The 16,023-nt window shown below is 47.8% G+C and overlaps 2 protein-coding genes across 6 annotated transcripts; both read right to left on the minus strand.

Annotated features, from left to right (window-relative positions):
• Positions 1–353: 353 nt before the first annotated feature.
• USP21 (ubiquitin specific peptidase 21) lies at positions 354–6,789 on the minus strand. Of its 5 annotated transcripts, XM_040230044.1 has the most exons (13): positions 6,319–6,789; positions 4,884–5,504; positions 4,027–4,086; positions 3,775–3,895; positions 3,440–3,551; positions 3,102–3,257; positions 2,528–2,592; positions 2,125–2,228; positions 1,857–1,943; positions 1,496–1,574; positions 1,160–1,267; positions 941–1,055; positions 354–730 (listed from the first exon to the last, which is right to left on the minus strand). In XM_040230044.1, exons 2-13 carry the CDS (start codon positions 5,481–5,483, stop codon positions 640–642), a joined length of 1,698 nt encoding a protein of 565 aa, XP_040085978.1. In that variant the 5' UTR covers positions 5,484–5,504; positions 6,319–6,789; the 3' UTR covers positions 354–639. The 5 variants fall into 5 exon arrangements, 4 of the variants coding, with proteins under 4 accessions (XP_040085978.1, XP_040085976.1, XP_040085979.1 ...); XR_005719270.1 differs by lacking the exon at positions 6,319–6,789 and having other exon boundaries at positions 1,857–1,939; positions 4,884–6,306; XM_040230042.1 differs by lacking the exon at positions 6,319–6,789 and having other exon boundaries at positions 4,884–6,300.
• A 335-nt stretch (positions 6,790–7,124) lies between these two features.
• On the minus strand, positions 7,125–11,032 carry UFC1 (ubiquitin-fold modifier conjugating enzyme 1). Its single transcript, XM_040230059.1, has 6 exons — positions 10,657–11,032; positions 8,781–8,848; positions 8,481–8,544; positions 8,100–8,176; positions 7,760–7,850; positions 7,125–7,561 (listed from the first exon to the last, which is right to left on the minus strand). The coding sequence occupies exons 1-6, from the start codon at positions 10,777–10,779 to the stop codon at positions 7,481–7,483; spliced, it is 504 nt and encodes a 167-aa protein (XP_040085993.1). The 5' UTR covers positions 10,780–11,032; the 3' UTR covers positions 7,125–7,480.
• Positions 11,033–16,023: the final 4,991 nt, after the last annotated feature.

Consider the following 16,023-nt stretch of genomic DNA (forward strand, 5'->3'; position numbering starts at 1 on the left):
CCTGGGCCTGTGGGAGCTAGGGCAGCCCGGCAGCGTACCGTGTTTATCCACAGGGGTCCCTGGGTACCACGCTCTCGAGAGGCAGCCGCCTACGCGGGCAAAACCCGTGGACCCCCGTGCCTGCACTCTAGTTCCAGGCTTCCTTACAGCTTCACGAGTCTCAAGTTGGCCTTCCCTCTTCTCCTCCCAGTGTAAACCTTGGCATCACCGTGTCCTGGTCCCACACCCCATCCCCACCCCCACGGCTCTGAGTGGGCCCCCATCTGTTCAGAGAGGGAACTGAGTCCCAGGAAGACTCCCCATTCGGCCTAGTTCTGTATCTCCACACCCTTAAAACACAAATACAAATAAGGTTTTTTTTTTTTAATAAATTTATTCACAAAAAAAGTGAGACTGTAGAGGGTCTGGGGGCTGTACACGGGCAGGGGCCTGTGGAGCTCTGTACATGGGACTGGAAGACAAGGGAGCCTCCAGGTGAAAGGGTATTTTTTAATAAAAAAAATAATGGGAGGTACAACCACCCCCTCCCCCCTCCCCGATTAAAAAGACACAAAAATAGACGTCTCTGAGGTAAATGGGGAGCCTGGGGGCTTAAGGGTGTTGAAAGGGTTTCACAGGTGCCAGGGCTTAAAAGGGATGTCACAGGCACCGGGGTGGCTCCTGCATCAGTTGGTAGAACAGCACGTAGCCCTCACTGGACGCTACCTGGTTTTCACTGACAGGGGAGACACTAGGAAGAAGGGACATGGGCAAAGAGGTGTGATCATCTCTGTGTATTCTACCTCCCCACAAGATCAACCTCACAGCATCCTGGTAGTGATCAGGATACCAACCCCGCCCCCACCGCCCGGCACTGTGCTCTCCTGGGGCTTCGTATTTGGGAAAGATGTCAGGGCTGCTGTGGGGATAGGGCCGGAGGGCAGTAGCAGGCTCTTCTCACCGAGAGTCATTGTAGACGTGCCAGCCAGTCTGGCACCGGCACAGGGCTGTGTAGTGGCCGTAGTGGACGCTGCCCGAGTGGTTGCACAGGGCGTACAGCTGATACACGGGGCTTCCTTCAGGGTTACAGACGACCAAATCCTACAGTCAGAGCTGTGCTCTGCTCCCACTCTTCCCTCCCCTGCATGGAGCTCCTCAGGACCTTCCCTGCCAGACTCACCGGCTTTGTCACTGGCGAAGTCCCCTAGGCTCAGTCGCTGCAGTGGGAAGTCTACACCTACTGAACTCTTCTTGATGGAGCCTCGGGAGGCGGAAAATCGATTAAGATCTAAGCTCTGGTTAAGGAGAATTTGGGAGGCAGAGGGCCTCTGAGGGGGGCTGAGGAATTGAATGTTGTCCACCACCCCTCCCTGAATACATCTGGGGAGCATGATAGGGAAAGGTGGAGTGGCTGGTTTTTCCTAAGGCAAACTGAATTCCCAAATGTCCAGCTTCTGTAAACATGGAAAATGTGGAAAAAGAATGAATGGGAGAAATAATCTGAAGATTAGGATACGGAGCACGAGAATGCGGGGGAATCTCTGTACTGTCAACTTTTTGGTACTTCGTGTTTTCTGCCGACATCGGTCACACACCTAAATAAATGTCAAATAATGTTATAAGGTTAACGTGTTCCTCACCTCAGCTGGTGTTTCTGGCATCCTGACTCACAAATTCACTGTGCTCTGTATACACTGCTGCATCCTCTGGGCCGCTGCCCTTTGCCCTGGAAGCACCAGGACATAACCTGAAACTCCTTTACAAACCCTGACACGTGGCATTCTTCATACTCAGGCACCATGCAACCCCTTTTACACATACGGAGCTCCCCCCCAGGTTTCCCACCCTTACTATATCCCTTGTGAACCCCCACATACTGGGGCATTCTCCGATTCTAGCTCTTCTTCCTTGGTGAAAAGGTTGAAACAATCTCGCAGAGACACCTTGCCCCCAGCAAATCCTTTCTGAGGGGAAAGGGGAGTGAAGGGTCAGCATGGTATGAATTTACTTTTCCAACTCTTCTCAAGTAATCCAAGCTTCATTTCTGCTCCAGAGACCCACAGGGTTCCCTCCCACACCAGGGGTGGGAGGGCTGTATCACAGAACCCATGTCCCATCCACCCCTGGAATCTTCTGGAATCCCACCTTGGGGATGGGCAGGGACAGGTCACAAAAAACCTCGAAGGTTGTGGAGCGATACCCACAGGCCTGGCACTTGAGACAACTTTTCAACTGGCCCACAAACAGGTCTAGATAGAAGCAAAGGGGCAGGAGAAACAGTCACTGTGGGATGCCTAAGGTGCTTTCTTGGAATTCCACCCCCTTACCTGACCTTTCTTTTCCCACCACCACCACTCCTCACAAACCCCTAACAGCTTTTCCACCCAGTCCTGTTCCCATACCCCTCGATAGTATTGATTTTTTCTGCCAAGCCTGCACCGCCCCCACCCCCAGACACTTTCCCCCATCACTGCCTTACTCCATACCCACCATCTTCCCCCCGCCCCCCACACACAGACACTCCCTCCATCACTGCCTTACTCCATACCCACGATCTTGCTGTCCTCTCTTTCCAGGTAACGCTTCCACATTAGGTTGGCTCGATCGTCATCGCTAGGACGGAGCAAGGAAAGTGGGAAGCATCCATGAGACAGCAGGAACGCTGGGCACGCCTAACACCACTGAAATGATCCACAAAGCCCTGTACCCCACCCCACCCCATACCCTAGCCCCTCTGTGCCCCAGCTCCTTCTCTGAATTTCAAGAAAGAGTCAAAGGAGCCCTCCTTCAGAGGACTTTCTGGTGAGAGGAAACCAAAGGAATGTAGACAGGGGAAGAACATGCTGTCTTCTTCCACCTGGCTCCAAACCCCTTTTGTACCTTATAAATTAATTGTCCCCTCCTCCGTCAATATGGTGACAGCCACAGCATGTCTTCTGCTTCCATCTGCGCCCCTCAGCCTCCTCCTTCCTTCTTCCTGCTTCTGCACTGCTTCACCAACCATTTTCTGAACTATATATTTCCTTGGACCCTACAGCTTCAACCGTGACTAACTCACTTCTATGAAGGATGAATGCTGCTGATAAACTACTGGTGAGAAGAGGGAGGGGGTGCACCCTTACCTTAACTCGGGCTCTTCTAGCAGAGCCCCTCCGAGGCGGGGCGGGGCGGGAGCAGGGCTACTGGCCAGGATTGGTGGAGCCCGGCGGCCTCGGCGGTTGATTTCGAGGTGTAGCCGTTCCATGAGGAGCTTCAGAAACTCTTGGGCATCCTGCTGGCTGCAGCCAGACAAAAAGCATGGGCAACTGACTCCTCCCTAGTCCACAGTCACTAATCTCTGCCCAGACATCTGTCCCCACTTCCTGGATGAAGAGCCTCTCAAGGCTCAGAATGAGGCTGCCAGGGCTCCCTACCCCCAGACAAGGCCAGAGAGAAATCCCATACCCTCCAGCTCTCCCACCTGTATCCAGAGAAGGAGGGGACGTATTTCTGGAAGACAGCTCGGAATCGAGTAGGATTCACAGCTTCACAGGAATCAGGGTGCCACAGGGCACCAATCACATCTGCAAAGGCTGTTAGGATGGGAGTGGGGAAGGGAAACAAAAGTTAATGACTACAAGAGGGAAGCAAGAGGAGGCCGAGAGGGTGGAAAACAACCTCTAGGAAATCAGACACAGGGAAGAACAGATACAACTGCCAGCTTTCAGGCTCAGGTTCACCGCCACTGGCAGATGAACCTACACGGGGTTGGGGAAAAGAGCACTTGAAAGAGGGTAGCAGGAGTTGTTGCCCTACCTTCAGTGAGCTCCTGGGCTCGGCCCCCTCCAGGCACCTCTTGACGGAAGTCCCTTCGCAGACAGAAGTCCCGAAGAGGCCGGGTGCTACTCAAACACTGTAGCACAGCATTCAGGAAGCACTGGGGAGCAGGAGAGACCCAAGAAGCCTTAGGAGAACTTCAGTGCTGTGCTTCTCCAAGTGTCCCTCCCCACGCCTGTCCCCAGCACCAGTCCACATTCCTGTTAGGAAGGATGCAAGAACGGCTCTCACCGTGTTCCCCAGATTTCGGAGGCCAACGTGACCAGAGCCCAGAAGCAGTGTGTGATGAGCCTGGAATGTCAGTAGAGTACAGTCAACAGGTTCCTGTATACCCTTAACTGGCACTTTAACCTTCCCACAGCATGCTGCCAAGTGCCTTCCCCATCCCATCCTTCACCCCCAAACTCTACACTTTTTCCCTGAGTATCAGGGTCTCCCTACCTCACTGGCCATGAGCAGTAGGCCCATCACAGCTGAGTGTACCACAGTCTCAGCCATGGCTGTCCCATCTGTTCCCCACTTACTCCTCTGCCCAGCTAGCCGGCGATGCAACTCCTGGGGCAACTCCCCAAGCACTGGCATGGTTGCCCAGCTGCTCCCCACCCCCACCTTGCTACCTGCAAGGCCCCCTCCTGCACCCGTGGCCCCTTTCTACACCCACTCCTGATGGCTCCAACTGCAATCAGCCTAGCTCACTTAGCTCAGGAAATGGGCAACCACATTAGCTCAGATGTTCTGAGCCCGCCCCTCCTTGGCTCCAGAGATTAATTAAACCTAGGCAAGCATCTTAGGAGAGAAGGCACAGCAAGGGAAATTAAGGGCCTGGGGACCCAAATAATTCCAAATGGTTGAGTTAACTCCTTGGAGAATGAAATGGCAAACCATGCTGGGGAGTCACAGACAAGCCCAAAAAGGGTCTATGAGGCTCAAGGGTACTTAAGGGAGAAGAGAGTCCACACTACTGAAATGAAGGAGTGAAAAAGAAATTTGGGGGAAAAGGAGAAAGGAAAGCCATATGATGGCAAGAAAGCTGGAGGCATGGAGGAACGTGTGGGCATGGAAGGCCATGTGTGCCGGCGAATCCTCACCATCTTGTCATCGGAGTAGAAAGGTTCAGAGGGCCGGGCAGATATCACGTGGAAGGAGCCATGGGGAGTAGGGGGCTCTGTCCGTATGCTGAACAAAGTGGGTGGCCCAGGAAAGCCCCCGAGGCGGCGGAGAGAGGTGCTACGTCTCAAAGGGGGTGGCTCAGGCCGGAGAGCCAAGCGGCTCAGTGCAGCCCCCAGCTCTCCAGTGCCACGGTGCCCTCCCAAGGCAATCCCCATTGGACGCAAGTCCCCACTGCTCACAGACTTGGAACGGGCTAGGTTGGTCCTGGATGGGAGAGGCAGAGCCACAGTTGGGGGTGGTGAGCCAGGCAGGGGAACTCCATGATCTGCCCGAAGTGGGCCGCTGGGACGAGGGCCTGAGGTCCGTCCCCGTCCCAGCTCCAGTTTCTTGAGCCGTTCCTCAGGGGGACCTGGCCTAGGAGGCAGAGGTCGTAACATGGGATTTGGCCCAGGGGCTGGGTTTCGGCGCTCCTTGCTCCGGGCCCGGGGAGCAAATGGTAGCTTGGATCCCACTCGGGGCTGGATATTAAGAGGTGGCTCTCGGGTCCGTCCCAGGCGGTGCTCAGAAGCCTGGGGCATTGTGGACGCCACAGGCTGGACCTGAGAGAAGAAGACAGGGTCAACATTTGAACACGATGGGAGGCGGGAACCTAGGCTACCATACCGGGCTATATGCATGGAGGGCAGGAACCGTATCTATCATATCAGTCATTGTATCCCCAATAGCTAACATAGTGTTTGGCACAAAGTAAACACTTAGTAACCATTGAGTAAATGAATGAATGAATGATAGCAGTCCAGAGCTTTGACTCTACATTCCTTACCCTCTTCCTGCAGAATACAGCTTTACTGGACAGCCAATGAAAAGACAGTTACTATCGTCTGTCTTTATAATCTAAATGTTCATGAAGGTCCCCCATACTTGGCTAGTCAAGTGGGATGTGCTCTCGGTCATTTAGAACCTCTGGTCAAATAGGGTTGTGGATGCAAGTATAACAGCCCCAAAGATAGCATTCCATTCTCAAACCTCTGCCCCTCCGGGCTGCAAATGAAGCAGGTTAAAAGGGTGACTTGCGAATCACTCCCTCCCCGCCGCCTCTGAGCTCCAAAGTGATGTTGGGGCTTAGGGGCAGGGAGGACGAACAACTAATTCCCTGACCCTCAAGCTCTGCACCTCGCCCACCACAGCAGGTTTCAACCGGGTCCGCCCCCCTCGAGGGCAGAAAGGCCGAGGCTGCTGATTGGCTACGGGGTCCAGAGGCATATTCTCCACGATCCAAGGATGCTGGTCCCTCCAGCCCAGTTTTCTCAGGCCTGCCAGGTCCCCAGCGTCTTTGCCTTTGTGGAGGGCGATCTCTCGAGTCTGGAGCAGTCTTCCCTCGGAACCCCCCACGCCATACGCCCCGGACCGTACCTGTCCCCGAGTGAGGCGGAAGGGGAGGCCAACTGGGGTCAGGCCTCAGCTCAGGGCCACCCCCTACTACCCTCGCGCAGCGCCCCCGCGGGCCCGGCTGCAGCTTTAGCCGCAGCTATTGCCCAGCTCTCTCCCGCCGCAGGGGCCGCCGCCATCTTTGTTGGTCCCGCCCGGCCACCGGCCACCGGCTTCACTGTCTCTCAGAGCGCCTGCGCACCCACACTCAGAATCCACCCACCTGCGTCCTCGGCGCTTGCGTGAACCCGCCCCCTTGGCTCCGCCGCTGACACCATGGAAGCACAGCCAACTTTAGGACCGCCAGTTCCCAGCTCTGCCAAAATTTTTCTTTAAACCATCACTCCAAAGCAAGTCCCTAAAGTACAGAGACCCATCGCCCCATCTCGTGGCCCTAGAGGATATAAACCTGACAATCGTTGTATGGCCCCCCCGGCTTGCAGCACAGACCTTCCCAGGGAGCAGGGATGCGAATGCAGGGTCCAGCCCACAGAAGAGAAGTATCCACATAGGGATGGGAAGCTCCTCGGAGGGCAGGGAATACTGGCCCTGCAAAACCAGTCCTCAGTCATTTTGCAGGCCGAAGCAGGAGGCTCCCTGCTCAAGCACATGAGCAGATTTCAGCAGCAGGGACAGCAGTCATGATTTCCTTTCATTCTGGTGCAGACCAGAGCTTCCTCCATTTCCCCCTCCCCCCTGAACTAGGATGGTCGTACATGTGCCTTGGGTGGTAGCCTGCTGACCCGTAGGCTACTCACCCACTATTACAGCCACCAATGAGAGTCGCAAGCCACCAGAGAAAGCAGCTTTTATTGATGAGTTATCTCCAGAAACCAGAAAGACTATGTATCCACTTTTGGTCACCCCCTATCCCTCTAGACCTCGCAGTGCTCCACCTAGGGAAGGGATATAAATTGCCTCTTGGTTTTTCAAGGCTCTAGTCTTTCCTCTTCCTGTGTAGCCCAACTTAAGAAATCCAGTAGCAATGCTGTTTTTTCCAGCAGTGTCTGCTGCAGCTACATAGTAACAATTATGGGTGAAGGGGTGTCAGGGGAAGCAGTTAGATGAGTAAGAAGAATGATGCACAGGAAAACAGGAACCGTAGCCTATCAAAGGTCCCTCTGTCCTGCCTCAGTGGCTTGATCCTTCATTGGCTGCATTTCTCTTTATGCTGAATCACTCCCTTCTGAATCAGATCGGGGATTTCCACTGCCAGCCATGGACCCAGCTGCAATACAAGGGAGACCCTGTGAGATTACTACCAGCCAGTCAATGCCTTGCATTCCACCAGAAGCTCCTTCCTAGAGATAGTCTAGGAGAATGTACCCAAAGGAAAACACTATTATTCCATGTTTACTCTCACTTTTCTTATATCGCTCAGGACCAAATCCCTTCCCCTCTTATATACCAAATACTCCAAACTTACCCCCAGAGCCATGAGATGAGCTAGTCCAAACTTAGGCACATTCCTGGCCCACAAAGGCTTAAAGTGATCGGTCAGACATATTTTGCCACCCCTATGAGAGGAACAAGATCAGAAGGTGTTGACATGCAAGGTACACCACAAAGCAAAGCAGATTCTTGAGAGCACAGGAAGACTACTGGGGATAAGAACTGAGAACAAGGTCATCTAAGACCTTTGCCTAGGCTTGGCAGAGGGAGATGTGGAATTTCTCTAGGCCTGCAGACTGTGAGAAAATTTCTACCTTGGAGAGCTCTTCACCAAGGCCTTCTTTGACCTTTTCCCATCTCCTGTTCAGTCCTACCTGTACATCTTTGCTGTTTTTCCATCTAGTTCAGGTACTGCAATTTCTGGAGCAGTAGTGGGATATGTGATAGGAATCTGGAAGAATTACAAGGCTTTAATATGGCAGAAGCAGAATAGAAAGGAACTAATCTAATCAGATACACAGATTTCTTGGTTGAAATGAAAGGTTCTGCAAACTCCCCCAAGCAGCAGTTACACAGCAGGGTTCCGGACATGGAGATGAGTAATTAAAACCTATGCTTGTTTCAAACCTCATTAAGATTTTCCCTCCCATTTAAAAAGTTTTCTTTGGTCCCTCCAAGAAAGGTTAGCTTGTTAAGAATCACCTAATCCCTCGTCCCCTACTAACTTCCATTAACTACCACTCCATCATACTCACGTCAAACTCGATGTCAAACTCATATTTGAGGAGGTCATGGATGTACCAGCATTTTCCAAACCACCTATAACAGAAACCAAGCCTCAGTCCAATTTTCCCATTCTTCTAATACTCATATGACATCTTTTTGGCTTAGGTGACCAGCCTGGGAGACTCATAAGTTGGGAACTGGGGACTCTGGAGTTGTGGGATTGAAGACTAGAAGGGGGCAGGAAAGGCCTGAGAGTGGGTTCTGGGACCCTGGAATGCTTAAGCTATATAAGATCCCCACCGCCACACCTCCCGAGAGGGTCTGCCTACCGAGTCCCTTCCTTGTTGGACTCCAGTCGGAACCAGTCATTGTCCGCATTCTTGTTGTTCTCCACATACTAAAAGCAGAGAATGAGGTCTTTGAGGGGGGAATTGGGGCCAAGGGCAGAACGTCTTCCCTCAAAAGAAGTGTGATTACTTACTCTCTGTTTACCCAACTTTTCTGACATAAGTTGAAATCAAAGCCATATTGGTAAGTAGGGGACTTGCACAGAACAGAGAATAGAATGCTTGGGTTCTACTCAATTTAACAGGCACAAAACACTTTATGATGTTGCCTGGCTTTTCTTCTCACTTCTGACAATGTCAGCGACAACCCATTTTATGGCATATTCCTTCTCAAGACTTCATTTTGTCCTGATTTTGACTAGCACTCATATGCTGATGACTTCTAAATCTTTATCTTTAAACTAGAGCTTTTCTCAGAGCTTCAAAGTCTATATCCAAATGTATTTTGAAACTTCTACCTTCATTCCACGGGTACAATTCAAACTTGGCAGTGCGAGTTTCCCCCTAGTCCTTCAGACTAGTTTCTCCACCCCACCAATCTCCATCGGCAGTATTAGCATGCAGTAACCCACGCTAAAAACCTGGAAATCATCCTTCAGCCTCCTTCTCCTTTACAAACCAATCTTTTATGATATTCTGCTGATTTTACCTTCTGAATATTCTTCAAGTCTACCTCTCTTTACCATAACTGCTGAATTTATATCATCACTTTTCTTTTGCCTGGAATAATGACAGCCTCCAAACTTCAGCCTTAGCCCTGCCAATTCTGTTTTCCTCTCTTCTGCCAGTGATTGATCTAAACCCAAATCTCATCATGTTAACATCCTCGGGTTAACATCCTTTAAAGGTATCCCAATGCCTCCAAGATAGAATTCAAGTGCTCCAATCTATTTATTAAGTCTTATCTACCACTCCCTGACACACCCTGATGCTCTAACAACTCTGAACTACTTGTGTTTCTTCATATAGGTCATGTATTTCTAGCTCCCATAACTTTGCTCATGCTGTTCCTTTTGCCTTGAATATTCTTCTCTTACGCTCGTTTTTTATAAGGCTAACTTATGTTTACCCTTTCAGTCTCAGCTCAAGCATTGCCTCTTCTAGAAAGCCTTCCCTGACCAGACCCAGGCTAGATTTAGGTATCTCACCTCCTGCTTCAAAACATCCGAGCAGTTTCTCAGATTCCTTCTCCCTCTTTCTTCACCTTACGTATTATAATAATATGTTTCTGTCCATCGGTAGGCTCCACTTTATTCGGCTTTGGATGCCGTTCCTAGGTACTAGTGTACATTATTTTTTAAATTTATTATTTAGTGAATGCATCAGGAAACCTTTGCAACAGAGACCACCGCAAGAAGTCAAATTCTTTCCACAGAACGGAGATTAACTGAGAAAACGGTTCGTTCCTAACTGAGCTGAGCTCCTCACCTCTGCAACTAATACCTACTTTAATTTTTCGCTCTAACATGTATTCCTACCTTAGGATAAGTGAAAGAGCGGAGGGACTCAGGCCCGGACTTAGGGCTCTAAGAAATCCTTAAGACCACCTCCCCTACATCCAGGAGCGCAATCACCTGGGGCCAGAAGGACACGTCATTTTCCTGGGCCGCGTATCCTTAAAATTACTGCTGCTTTCAGAAAGAAAATCTGGCCCCACTGTAGTTCCTAACTTGAGTCTCTTCTGCCTCCTCCCCACCGCGGCTCCTTAAGTCCCCCAGCCCCGAAGTCATCCAGTATCTTTGAATTTGTAAGTTACATTTTAAAACCGGAAGTGGATTCCATACGGAGACTATTCCGATGGACACCTGATTACCCGCAAACTTTTTACGATGCGGTTGACGGTGGAAGCACAACTGACCCGTATAAGAGACTGATATTCCTCCTTGAGTCTCTGCACCCACAACTCCCGATCTCGAGGTCCGGCGTTGGTCTTCAGCACCGGGATCTCAGACACGACTCGCCGGGTGGCCTCGTCCGCCATCTTAGACCAGGGCACAAAAGAAACACGGAAGTGGTATTACCTGTAGTTTACATTCAGGGCGCCTCCATCTTTACTATGGGAAGATGGGGAGTTGGCTGCCTTAAAACTTCGCTGACTACGATCTTTATTTTCTAGTAACGAAGACAAATTTGTCACCGGATCACCTGCTTGTGGGTGCAACGAGGAGAAAAGAATGTAAACGGATGACTATGTCCTGGATATGGCACCCATCATTTACCAGTAGATTGCTCAAAGGGTGACTTCCGCTCATGCTCAGAGACGTAATCTCAGAAAACCCTTCTGGACACTTGAAGAATTGTTAGAATTTCAGGCAATTTTAGGCGCCCTTCTGGTTCCTGTCATGGTAAAATGCGCGAGTCACCTGTTTCAGCTTTGATTAAACTTCCTTAACTTCCTTGTAGTTAGGCTGAGGCAGCAAGGAGCCACTGTAGTCTTCATTCAGCTCAGTTCAGTTGAGTCGCTCAGTCGTGTCCCACTCTTTGCGACCCCATGGACTGCAGCACGCCAGGCCTCCCTGTCCATCACCAACTCCTGGAGCTTACTCAAACTCATGTCCATTAAGTTGGTGATGCCATACAACCATCTCATCCTCTGTTGTCCCCTTCTCCTCCCGCTTTCGATCATTCCCAGCATCAGGGTCTTTTCACATGAGTCAGTTTTTCGCAGCAGGTGGCCAAAGTATTGGCGTTTCAGCTTCAGCATCAGTCCTTCCAATGAATATTCAGGACTGATTTCCTTTAGGATGGACTAATTTGATATCCTTGCAGACCAAGGTATTCCCAAGAGTCCTCCAACACCACAGTTCAAAAGCATTAAAAGCCATCCATTAGGAAGGTATTAAACTCCTGAAAGTTATTGGAAACCATGGAGAATCAAAGTCTATACAGTCTCAGCCCGAAAGAGTTAACACAATTGAATTAGAGAATTCTTAATAAATGCCAAAGTTGTTGAAAGGCCGCTAGAAAACTTGCCTTTGTTTAGCCTAGTTATTTTGGGGTCTGGAATTAACAAATCTAGGAGGGAATCATGTCTCTTATCTCCAGTGCATGGCACACAGAAGGTACCCAGTAGTCCTTTTTCAGAATTTTGTATCTTCCAGTTGGTTTTTAAACAGAAGCACATTATTTTTGGCCTTAACTTACACGTCTTGTTTGCAGTGTTAATCATTGCAACTTTTAGCTGTAATTTTGGATCCAATCCTATTAATCATGAAATTCTATAGTTTATCTACAAATTTAATTTCTTATGGCTGAAGCCTCCAGTACAGTGCTGAGAGCAGACACCCTTTTCTTGTTCTGATTTCAGGGAGGAAAGCACTGTCTTTCTTTTTTAAGTACGCTATTCTCTATAGGCTTTTCATGGGTGCCCTTTATCAGGTTAAGGAAATTCCCTTCTCTTCCTGGTGCTGAAGGTTTTTATCATGAATGGGAGTGTTCCCCCTCTCCCTGAATGCTTTTTCTTTATTCACTGAGATGATGATGTAATTTTTATCTTTTATTAGCATGCAATATGTTTCTTTCTTTAAAATATTGGATATTGGATAAGGCTAAGGCAAAGCTTTGTAGTATGTCACTAGAGTTTTCTCTCCTAGAGAAATAAAGATTTATTCCATTTTGAGTGTGGGCTTTGTGGTGTGGTGGAGAGCAGAGATTTGCAATGAGGCATCCAATTTGATTGTCATACGAATTTGGAGAAGGAGGAGAAATAGGGAAATGTAGGTCAAATTGGATGCACAGTGTTATAAAAAGAATACATTCTGAGGATTTAATGTACAGCTGGCTCAGTGGTAAATCCACCTGCAATGCAGGAGACTCAGGTTTAATCCCTGGGTCAGGAAGATCCCCTGGAGAAGGAAATGGCAATCCACTCCAGTATTCTTGCCTGGGAAATCCCATGGATAGAGGAGCCTGGTGGCTACAGTCCGTGGGGTCACAAGAGTTGGATACAACTTAGTGACTACACCACCACCACCACCACATGGTGACTACAGATGGGCTTTCTCTAGCTGCAGTGTGTGGGTAAGCAGGAACTACTTTTTGTTGTGGCCCATGGGCTTCTCACTGGTGGCTTCTCCTGTGGAGCACAGGCTCTGGGTGCATGTGCTTCAGAAATGGTAGTGCGTCAGCTCAGTAGTTGTGGCACATGGACTGCAGTTGCTCCATGGCACGTGGAGTCTTCCCACACCAGGAACTGAACCCATGTCCCATGCATTTCAGGCAGATTCTCATCCACTGTACCACCAGGGAAGTCCAATCTTACACATTCTTAACCACACGTGTGTTGACTATGTGAAGTGATGGATATGGACATTGATTTTGGTAATCATTCGTATATGTGCTAGCGCATGCATGTGTATTCACCAAATGCATATGACGTATACATGCAGATGTATATCAAGCCATGATTTTAAAAATATATATTTGTCAGTTATTCCTCAGTAAAGTAGGGGAGGGCCAGACTTTGGTGAGTTACTTTATCTCTGTGAGCTGCATGTCCTCACCTATGAAAGGATAGTAGTGTTTATAGGGTGATTTTAACTATATATGCAAGCTTTTCATTTTTATTTTACTTATTTTTATTTGGTTGTGTCAGATCTTAGTGGGGCACGTGGGATCTTTGTGGCATCACACGGGATCTTTCACTGTATTACATGGACTGTCTAGCTGTGGCATGAGTGTGGTGTCTCTTCATGCATTCACATAATAGACTTTCAGGATGAAATTCACGTTAACTATATGGCAGTGATTTTCAAACTTTTTGTAATACTGGAGCTAGTTTAACAAGCAAACTCTCACTTGGAATCTCAAAATACAAAATCAATGCAGAGATGTTCTTGTTCAAGTGCAGTCAGAGACCTCTAGCCTTAGAATACTTCCCCTATGGTAATGATTTATCACACTTTATTGTTTAATTGTTGTGAAAGACTGGAAACTCACAGTAAAGACTGTGTATCAATCTTGTTTATACAATAATAGTGTGGTGCCTGGAACAAGCTAAGTGCTCAACCAGTATTTTTAAAATAAAAGAATTTCTTGATGAGTTAGGTAAGCATCGGAAAAGCTGTCTCCCTAAATCTGTATCTTATTAAAAAAAAATACAACTCACCTTATTAGACCACTTTGTAAAGCAGAGCTCATAATGCATGATAAAAAGCTGTCTCTATTGTAAGCATAGTTGTATTTCTGTAAAGTATATTTATTTTAGAGAAATGTTTCATTTAAAAATTTCAATTTAGCTTATTTTAGTTTAAGTATTTCTTACAAGAGATCAGAAGGTAAGGTTGAGAAGACTGAAAAAAGAGTCTGTAGGCCTGCGCTTCATCTTTTTTCCAAAGGAAGAGCTCATTCATGCACAATTCGTACATTTATGGAGTTCTTACTACATTCAGGCACTGGAAATACAGTAGTGCATAAGGCAGGCAGAGTACTTGCCCTGAAGGAAATTGTCCTAAAACAGCTATAAAAAGGAATTGGACAGAAATGACTGGAAATTTCAATTCTGGGAAGTGTACTGACATCAGACCATGGTTGTGATGGGATAGTACTGTTGGGTACATGAGGGTGCCCCTGAAAGTAGTTGAAAATCCCATTGTCAGTCATCATGGAGAAAGGTAGGCCTTGGGATGAAACGGGAAATACTGTATTAGGGAAATAAACTTTGGACTAGAGGAGGAATTTAAGTTCTTCCTCATTCTGATTTTAAAGGGGTTAGTCTGGACTCTAATATTCTCAGAGAATATAGCTCAGAATGGTGAGGAGAAGGAACCACCCTATAGAGGATCAGTATAGATGGGTAACCAGTTCGGAAAACTTTTTCCCTTTTGTTATTGCCTTTAATTATTCTGGAGACTTCAGCAAAGAATTCTTATAACACTCAGAGAACTTGCTGGAGAGAATGATTAAAAAAAATTTATACAATGCTTATAATGTGCTAGGCAGAGTCCTAAACGTTAAAAAAAAAATTAGATCCTTTAATTCTGGCAACAATCGTAATACAGTTACTTCATTAGCTTCATTTACATTTGAAAAAACTGAAGAACCCAACTGAAGTTGGGCTGAAAAAAAGAAAGCCCTATATCACACAGCCACTAAATGGTAGAATTGGCATTCAGTCCCAAGCACAGTCTGGCTCTAGAGATCACATCCATAACCAGCTTTCTACCATTTCTGGGCCAACGTGAAATTAGTAGCAGTGATCTGAGGGGTCAGAGTTGGTATTTGAGGGCTATTCATTGCCCTTAAAGGGCAGATAGTTATCAAAACACAAAGAGAGACTGCAGAAACAAACAGTAGAGCTCCAGAAACATAAATGGGACAACCAGCCCCCACCCTGGAATGGGCTGAAGTGTGCACAGGACTCTCTGAGGTGTTAATATCACCCCTAGAGATTATAGAACTATGGACTTTGAGTTCAAGTAAGATCTTGGTAAGGGTTGGGGTGTCAGAGGATTTGGTTAATAAAGATGAAAATACATATTCTTTGGGGAGGAGAAATTAATAAGTAGTCAATTACCATAAAATAAATCTCTGTTCTGGACAAGTTCAAAGTACAGTCCAAGTACATACACCTGAGAGAATCAGGTAAGGCTGATAGCACTTGAACTGGATCCCTTAGGGTGAGCATATTGAATATGCAGAGAAGGAGAGAGCAGGGTAAATGGGACATTCTAGGCAGAAAGAGGAGCATTCTGTAAGTCAGGAAGTCATGAGGGAATAAAGTAGTATATTAAGGACAGCAAATATCCAGATCACTGTTTATAAGAGAAGATGGAAGAAAGCCCCTAGCAGGACTTAATTATATGCAATATGCTATATAGAAATATTTATAAAATAAGCATAAAATCACAAAACAAAATTATACACAGACGTAGCTTCAAAATACAAATACAGGCACCTGCTCAAAATTCAAAAGATAGAAAATGCTATAGAGTGCAGTGTAAGTCTGTAATGTAATGTGAATGTGAGTCTCCCTCTAATCCCATTCCTTGGCTACTTAGTCCTCATCCCCAGGGCTCTCCTCTCCAACTAGCTCTCTGTATATCCTTCCAGATATAGTCTATGCACTTATACATATACACACATATACCTTCTTTGAAAACTCTTTATATGCTGCTGCTGCTAAGTTGCTTCAGTCGTGTCCGACTCTGTGCGGCCCCATAGAAGGCAGCCCACCAGGCTGCCCCGTCCCCGGGATTCTCCAGGCAAGAACACTGGAGTGGGTTGC

This window comes from Oryx dammah, unplaced genomic scaffold (genome assembly GCF_014754425.2).
Source record: "Oryx dammah isolate SB20612 unplaced genomic scaffold, SCBI_Odam_1.1 HiC_scaffold_28, whole genome shotgun sequence".
Taxonomy (NCBI): domain Eukaryota; kingdom Metazoa; phylum Chordata; class Mammalia; order Artiodactyla; family Bovidae; genus Oryx; species Oryx dammah.

Coding starts and splice junctions, on each gene's coding strand:
- USP21 (XM_040230042.1), bottom strand. CDS start 5,582: ATGCATATAGCCCGGTATGGTAGCCTAGGTTCCCGCCTCCCATCGTGT. Junction 3,552..3,774: donor AGCCCAGGAGCTCACTGAAG/GTAGGGCAACAA, acceptor CCATCCTAACAG/CCTTTGCAGATGTGATTGGT. Junction 3,258..3,439: donor CCCTCCTTCTCTGGATACAG/GTGGGAGAGCTG, acceptor GTCTGGCTGCAG/CCAGCAGGATGCCCAAGAGT.
- UFC1 (XM_040230059.1), bottom strand. CDS start 10,779: ATGGCGGACGAGGCCACCCGGCGAGTCGTGTCTGAGATCCCGGTGCTG. Junction 8,849..10,656: donor AATATCAGTCTCTTATACGG/GTCAGTTGTGCT, acceptor CTCTGCTTTTAG/TATGTGGAGAACAACAAGAA. Junction 7,562..7,759: donor CTCATCTCATGGCTCTGGGG/GTAAGTTTGGAG, acceptor CTTGTATTGCAG/CTGGGTCCATGGCTGGCAGT.